At 33.3% G+C, this 7,971-nt stretch overlaps 1 protein-coding gene across 8 annotated transcripts; it reads right to left on the bottom strand.

The window, feature by feature from the left end:
* Positions 1 to 828: 828 nt before the first annotated feature.
* LOC145160224 (DNA-directed RNA polymerase I subunit 2-like) lies at positions 829 to 5,405 on the bottom strand. 8 transcript variants are annotated; one of them, XM_079079333.1, is made up of 19 exons: positions 5,146 to 5,405; positions 4,649 to 5,059; positions 4,400 to 4,535; positions 4,229 to 4,319; positions 4,066 to 4,118; positions 3,759 to 3,844; positions 3,588 to 3,675; positions 3,365 to 3,483; positions 3,162 to 3,289; positions 2,991 to 3,066; positions 2,696 to 2,736; positions 2,539 to 2,581; positions 2,323 to 2,391; positions 2,156 to 2,243; positions 2,020 to 2,068; positions 1,415 to 1,490; positions 1,295 to 1,345; positions 1,131 to 1,209; positions 829 to 1,010 (listed from the first exon to the last, which is right to left on the bottom strand). In XM_079079333.1, the coding sequence occupies exons 9-16, from the start codon at positions 3,198 to 3,200 to the stop codon at positions 1,416 to 1,418; spliced, it is 480 nt and encodes a 159-aa protein (XP_078935459.1). In that variant the 5' UTR covers positions 3,201 to 3,289; positions 3,365 to 3,483; positions 3,588 to 3,675; positions 3,759 to 3,844; positions 4,066 to 4,118; positions 4,229 to 4,319; positions 4,400 to 4,535; positions 4,649 to 5,059; positions 5,146 to 5,405; the 3' UTR covers positions 829 to 1,010; positions 1,131 to 1,209; positions 1,295 to 1,345; position 1,415. The 8 variants fall into 8 exon arrangements, with proteins under 8 accessions (XP_078935459.1, XP_078935462.1, XP_078935456.1 ...); XM_079079336.1 differs by having other exon boundaries at positions 1,295 to 1,321; positions 1,415 to 1,498; positions 4,649 to 5,404; XM_079079330.1 differs by having other exon boundaries at positions 4,792 to 5,404.
* Between the last annotated feature and the right edge of the window lie 2,566 nt (positions 5,406 to 7,971).

Here is a 7,971-nt window from a genome sequence, read left to right as displayed (position 1 = left end):
AGCGTAGAGTTATAAGGTGTGGTCTAGGGTCGTGCATATAGAAACATATTTGCTGAACAGAAAAAGATATTCAGTCTAGTAAATGTGAGATAATGGAGTGCCCCTGTAAGACTAAGGTATAAGGATGGATCTGAAATTGGAGGGCTGGTACACTACTAGAAACATGGGTTTTAGCAACGGATGAATCCGTCGCTATTCCGTCACGAGAGGTCTTTTGCGACGGATCTGTGACAGACTTACTCCATTGACAAATAAAATGTGGCTAATGGCTTAGCGAGGGATTTAGCGATGGAGTTGATTTTCCTTGCAACGAATTTAGCGACGGAATATCCATCGCACATTGCTCCCTTAATACCGTTATTTTAGGACATCAGCCACAAAACAAAATAAATATTCCGTCGCTAATCCCTTGCAAACCTCTATATCTGTCTTTTTATATACTGTCGCTAATCCCTAGCAAGCCTCTACATCTGTCTTTTTATATTTCGTCGCTAATCCCTAACAAATTTTAGATGTTATTTTTTTTTGTTTCCGTCGTTGATCCCTAGCAAAATTTAGATGTGATTTTTTTTGTTTCCGTCGCTGATCCCTTGCAAATATATAATATTAATTTTTTATTACAAATCTAAAACAAAAAAAATACTAAAAACATCAAATAATTATACAATTCCAAACTAAACAATAATAAAATACCAAAAACATCACATAATTATACAATCCAAAACCAAACACTAAAATTAAAATACCAAAACCAACTATCAAATTTTAACAAAACATCTAAAAACATCAAATATCAATGTTTACCAAAAGGATCAAAATCATCAAATATCAAAGTTTAATACTGATTGATATTTTATTTCCATGTATAATGTACCATAATCTCAATTTCATCTCATATTTTGCATTTCTACATACATCTTGCATCCGAAAGAAGGATCAATAATGGAATTGGATTCTGATTCCCGTTAAATCCCATGGAATTAGGCTAACAAAGTTCTACTTACTTTATCCTGCAATGGAAGGTGACATGGTGTTTGTTGGAAGCTAAACTAAATGCAGGACTAGAATGGAATTGGATTCCGATTCCGACCAAAAAATATATGAAAAAACATGTTGGTAAAAGAAAATACCGTGTTTGCATATTGGTCTTCAGAAATTTCTCTTTTGGGGTTTTATCTTTGAACATTTGTATTGAACATTTTGGGCCATCTACCACACCAAAACTAATAGCACAGTAAGCATTTATAAAGATGGATGCATAATTTTAAATTAGGAAGAAAATTATAGAACTAACCTTTCATGGTCTCTAGTGCCATTGGCCCTTTTTTGATCGCATGCAACCAACCTTATCAATAACTCTGGAAATCAAATGCTGAAAATTTTGAAAGTGAAAGTAGTAAACATAACAATTTACCTTAGTATCTTTTGTGTAAAATCGTTTTCAGGATTCGCACAGCTTGTCCATCTTTCTTTCCATAGTTGCAGATTTCCTATCATTCTACCCAAAAAAAATATTATCAACAAGATACAAGTGGTAATATATATATATATATATATATATATATATATATTGAATGAGAATGTACATAACAGACTCAAGAGCCCCTGAACATGAATTTAGTCATGTAAGAATAAACAAGGGTATAATTGTCTTTTGCAAAGTATTAGTTAGAATGACTTCAAGGACATTCAATAGGAAAGACTGAGGGCTGCTTATTAAGAATAAAACTAAACTTTCATGTGATATGGAAGATGGACACAAATTGAGAGGTTTTGGTTTAAAAGAATGTAAAATAAAGCTAAAGTCTTTTATTGGACTATTTTACCGCTCCTAGTCCTACCAATAGCATGTGCATGGTACATGACTAAGGTTCCGTTTCTTTTAATTCACTCTTAAAGATTAGATTTTAAACTTACCATTTCATGAATGGATTTCAAAGAAAAACATATAAAAAAATTAGAATGATGAATAATACTTAATAATTTATGAGTTGTAATAGGTAGAAAGAAAAAAAGAACCTTGAGATTTGTGCTAACAGCAACCATATGCTTTGAAACAGCTTGTGGCCTTAAACAACAAAGAAAATGCAACAAAGTTATGTAAGAGAACATAAAGAGTAAGGGTATAATAGGAAGAAAAAAATGGTTTAGTTACCCTAAAGTAGATGAGATCCATTCCATGAATGTCCTTGCATTCAGCATAGTCTCAGCTGTAGTAAAAGTCTTGGAGACTACAACAACTGCTGTGGTAGAAGAAAATAACATTAATTATGTAAAAAAATGTTGTTTGAAATAAAATGAATTACAAAGGAAAATATGAACCTAAAGTTGTCTCGGGATCCAAGCCTATAATATTTCTTGCAACATCAACTGGATCAACATTTTGCAAGACTGAAGAAAATACACAGATTGGAGGTTAAAAAAAACAAGATATGGTAAAATCATTGCCTAATTACAAGCATCTCAATCATAAATTTATAACAAATTTCATGATTTTGTAAGGCTTTATGAACTTTAATACAAAATATGTATACTTACAAGCGAAGTTGGCGTCCTCCAGCTGATTTACTAGCTTCTGGATCTGTAAGTTATCAAAAGAAATTATGATAATAAGATTATTTTATTTTATTTTATAATGAAACAATACAAAAAGAAGATTAATTAAGAATAAGAACATGGAGTTGAAGAAACTAACTAGTTTGAAGAGCAGTGTGCACAAACAATGGACCAAGAAAGCTTCCACCAATACCAATAACAATCATATTTGTAATTAATAAATAAAGATTAGTATTTAAGATGGATGTTTATTTTTGAGAAATCTATGATTTTTCCTTCCGATTCATAATATGAGGTGATACGTATAAAGAGAACAACTATTATATTAGCATCAAGAATATAATGAATTTAGAAATAGGAATCCAGTTCATTTATTTCTTTACACATTTTAAATTATAGATATAAAAAAAACATCAAAAAATGTGTGAACTTACGATATGAGGCAGTCAAATGATTCAGCAGTCCACATGGAGCGCCATCTGGCGTGTCATGCATACAAAACCCCATGACCTGTACATAAGTAGAGAAAAAGGATCATACAGAGAAAGTAAGAAATAAAAACATATATAAAGAAAATAAAAAAGATTTAGATTTAAATTACATACTCTGGCAACAATTTGCGCACACTTGTAGTACGAAGTCATGCAAGTGAAGAACCTCTATGAACAACTCTAAAATGTGATAAAAATCTGAGAAAATTAAGCCTTTCTGCTTGAACTGTCATACCAGCTTTCTAGCAAACAAATGTGATTACCCAAAGTTAAATTTTTTAAACAATTTCTACAAGATTTATTAAAGAAATGAGTACCTCTTTCAGATCAAGAGTCAACTGATTGGTTACCAATCTTCCGGTCTTCAACATATTTTCAACGGCTGAACCGACTTGTTTTGCAGGATTCTTATCAAATGCCTTCTTCACATCATCTACTGAAATAATTAAACCCAAAAAAACAAAAACAAGAATTTAGATCAACAATGTTTTAACATCTAGAGTTTGAGTAAGTTATAGAGTGACATGGAATGGAACATACAACTTCCAAACTGAAAGTTTTTCTTTCTATTATCAGCTTCATCTTGAAGTAGTTTTTTAGATTTTAGCAGCCATTCCTGAAGCTTTTCCTGAAAATGAGCAGGAAAAGATTGTCTACTCTTCCATATTTTCATAATGTATGTATGCTTAAATAAATGTAGTTGATTTTTACCTTAACATATATTGTAACCAAGTGACCTGGCAGAAGAACTTCCTGAGGTCTGATCAATAAAAGAGAAAAGCTTCTGCACCATGAAGCTGGAAACCAAATATATATATATATATATATATATATATATATATATATATATGTCAGCACTTTCAAAACAAAGAAATCCAAAATTCTCACCATATAAAGTGAATAATCTATAAAATGAGAATGGCTCACAAAACGAAAGAAGTTTTAAAAAAAAAAGCTTAAAAAAGAGAAAGTAAGATTGCAAAACTGATAAAAGATGTAAAGATTTATATACACTTACAGCAGAGTGACTTTTGTTTTCCATACCATCCATACAAGGTTTGAAATACTCTCCTAAATAAAAATGAGAAAAGAAGAGTGGAGTTTATTTAGTTGATTTTGAGTTGACTATTAAGTAAGAATAGTAAAAAAAAAAAGGGTGATAACAGATTATAATTAATTACCAACATTCTTTCCATCACTGTTTATAGCTGTGTCCTTTGAAGCACGAAGAGCTACATGAAGCACATACCTGTTGTTCTCTGTGTTGTTTATCTGAAGTATCACATTTGTATCAAAAGGGTAAAATAGTCAATCCCCAAGTTACTTCCAAATAAATTTATAGGTTTACTTACATGCTAAAGTCTTTAATTGGACAATTTTACCCCTCCTAGTCCTACCAAAAGCTTAGAGTTGGTAATGATTTTCAATTTGTCATCCTGTGTACCCTAATTTTTTGAAGATGTATTAGCCAATAGTAAGTTGATTTACCTGCAATCGAATGCAAAGAACCAGCGTAAATCAACGGAAATTTGCAGAAGTCCATGCCGGATTCAACAATCCATAAATCAAAAATTAAACTCAACACAATGACCAAACTTAACTCAAAACTAGAGTTTTTCTAAAATTTACGAGTGATTTGGGAAATTGGCTAAGATTAGGATCAAGGTTCGATTTAGGATTAGTAATAGAGAAAAAAAAACTGGAGAAGCGCGTATGGAACTGGTTGTTTGAAATTCATAGCAACCTAACATCGGGGATTGATGTTTGTATCGTTTTTGGAACCTTCAAACATTTTGGAGCTGTCGATTTCAGTTGTTTGCTGCTACCCACCGTTCTTGCTTTTGTTGTGCGTTTTCGATTTCTTTCTTTCGTTGTGCGTTTTCGTTTTAGTAATTTTTGTAATTACTAAAAGTTTTCAAAGTGTTCCGGAACAGAACCGCCGCCGCTACCCTATCAGGTGATTGACACCGCTGGTGATTGGCGCCGCTGTTGCTGCTGAGTAGTTGTACGATCTAAATCAACAGTATATGATGAACCAATAGATCGAAAGGCGTTAGATAGGAATTAAGTGGCAAGTCAACAAGGAAGGGAGACGGACCGAGAGGAAAGCCGACAAGGATGTGATTTCTGATTAGGTTTTCCTTTCATAGGCTTCAAAGAGGAGCGATGCAGATCGACTATGGTGGAGGCGATTTCCGGGGCGGAGGAAAGACTTGATGGTCATTTAGGGCTTTGGGAGGAAATTGTTCGCTTTGTGAAGAATTTAGAGGGAATGAGAATAAAACGAGGGAACAAGAAAAGAAAGAAAAGCGGGGAATGAAAAAAAGAAGGCATAGATCTTCTGCGAGGGTTTGGCGAGGATCAAGAAAAAAAAGGCCTCTAATTTTTGCAATTGGTCGCTGTTCCCTCGCTGGGAGGTTTTACTTCCCGAAGGTTAAGCGAGGGAGGGTTTTTTGTCGATAAAATCTTAGATAATCCGTCGTTGATCCCTCACTAATACCTTTCTAAAATACTATAATTATTTTGATCGAAATATTTGTGGGTTCCGTCGCTGGTCCCTCAGTAAACTGTCACTGATTCCGTCGCAAATTCCGTCACTGTAGGTCAGGTTTCTAGTAGTGGTAGTAGAGGGTTTGGTGGCCATATCAACTGGGGTACGACTGGGATTGCATGTAGACATGTTGGCGCATTGAAGAAGTTTGGTCACATACTTCTTTTGATAAAGGAACATGCCTTGTGAGGAGTGTGTGACGAAAATACCCATAAAATAATTCAATGGCCCATGATCCGTCATGGCAAACTCGAGGCTGAGTTTGGTGATGATGCACTGCAGAAGGCTTGGTGATGACGCAATAAAAATGACGTCATCCACGTATAGCAAAGGTAGCTGTATCGGGACTGTTCTTCAAAACAAATAGAGAGGATTCAATTTTGCTTTGTTGAAAGCCAAGAGTGACTGCATGACTGGCGAAGCGCTGAAACCAGACCCGATGAGCACTTTGATTTTCAAAGATTTCTACACACAATTTAGATAAATATCTGAACACTTTTCCTCAACTTGAAAAATATGACCATTATAAAACACTACTGTTGTACTTAACTATTTGATTTTTTATATCTTTACATTTTCACACACAATTTAGATGAATATCCACACTTTTCTTCAAATTGAAAAATATGACCGTGTACAATGTAACCATTGTAACTTGACAATCTACTTTTTAATATCTTTACATTTACACAAAATCTATTTGAATATCTACCATTTTCCTCAATTTTGAAAAATATGACCGTTATAAAATGTTATTGTTGTAAGTTTGATTGTTTGATTGTCATTATCTTTACATTTACACACACAATTTAGATGAATATCCACACACTTTCCCTCAACTTGAAAAATGACCGTTATAAAATGTTACCGTTGTAACATGACCATTTGATTTTCAATACTCACATTTTTAGCAGCTATTATTTAAAGGAGCATACACAAATGAAACAAAGACAAACATATCCACCCATGTCTCAAAAATCGGAGAAAAAACATAGCAACAAGAACAAATATATTTTCATAGTCATGCTTGGAAATATCAAATCAGATGAAGTTCTTTGCACTATCACGTTAAGTGTTCATAATATTTCAATTCTAAGTTTCCTTTTATGTTATGCAACTTATATGTCTTTAGAAACTAAGCTTTATCGTATATCCAAATAGAAAACTTACTCAAAAATTTTGGCTTCTTATAAAGCATTATCATAATGATTGTAGTTGGTAAACTTCAATCTAATGCATATGCTTAAACATCGATTGAAATTATACTTATTAATGCATATTGCAGGAAATAACAACCTTCTAAACTCTTTCTAACAATATAAGCAATATACTTCATTTTTACCCATACTATGTCACACATTGCACCATTTGCATAGACTGTACAACTTTCCCCAAGGTGGGGCGTTAGTTTGCTTCATTTATGAATACTAAAATATAAATCATTTATGACTACTAAATAAACAGTGCAATGCAGGCTCGACCAATTCTAAGAGATAAGGAGGGTTTTGGAAGAATTTGCGATCCAATTGTAATCAATCCCAGCCAGCCTCCAAGATTCTTGAGCAATAAACGCTCTTCTGAACTGGTCTGTATGAGCTCAGACCTTAAAAGAACCTGTTGCATTCCCAAATAACAAATTACTCCAGGTTTATATATCATATTTAAATCCATCAATGAATAAGGTATAAAAGAATACCTTGGAATTCAGATAGCTTTCTCGAACTATTTCTTCGATGAGCTGTTTTGAATTAGCTTTCTCAAGGAAATTCATAAACAACTTGTGAAAATTTGGTTCTTTGCTCGCTCTGTCAACATGATCAATGAGTCATTCAACAAGTATTCCAATGCTTGTAGAGACAAAGCCTGCATTTCTCAAACATTGTTTAACACCATAAACAAAAGGTAACTTCCCAATACAAGAAACGACAAGGAACCATAAAACCACAAGTACAGGAAAGGTAACTGCTCGAGATGGAGGTCGAAATTCAGGAGATGAAGCCATCATTGCCGAAGACCTAACTACACTTTGGGGTATCAGATAATATATTTGAAAGCAAAATTCATTTTTCATTGAACTTTTTTGAAGCCAATAAGATCAAACCAGGGCAATAGGTTCAATAAGATCACATTAGTCAATACTCTATAAGATCTAATTAATCGTATTAATCGATACAGAGAAACATGTTCAATAAGATCATATTGTCATGAATGGTAATGTAAATGATGCATTTTCCTTGGGATCATGGGCGGTGTATTGTTCCTGATCCAATTATGTGTACATTAAATGAAACTGGTTATACAGGGAAACAGGGTTAATAGTTAATACAACCTGTAAGGACAAAAAGAACCTTTAATTGCTGCTAGAATCACCAC

The sequence above is a fragment of the Lactuca virosa genome, chromosome 2 (genome assembly GCF_052849685.1).
Source record: "Lactuca virosa cultivar CGN04683 chromosome 2, Lactuca_virosa_CGN04683_v6, whole genome shotgun sequence".
Taxonomy (NCBI): Eukaryota; Viridiplantae; Streptophyta; class Magnoliopsida; order Asterales; family Asteraceae; genus Lactuca; species Lactuca virosa.
Note: the sequence above shows the minus strand (reverse complement) of the source record. Positions and strands in the feature narration are given on the sequence as shown.

Excerpts from the sequence above, each read along its gene's own strand:
- LOC145160224 (XM_079079331.1), bottom strand. The coding sequence starts at position 3,200 with ATGACTTCGTACTACAAGTGTGCGCAAATTGTTGCCAGA. Across the intron at positions 2,244-2,322 it reads GGATCCCGAGACAACTTTAG|CAGTTGTTGTAGTCTCCAAG; the intron begins GTTCATATTTTC and ends CTTCTACCACAG. Across the intron at positions 1,491-2,019 it reads CTGTTAGCACAAATCTCAAG|GAAATCTGCAACTATGGAAA; the intron begins GTTCTTTTTTTC and ends GTAGAATGATAG.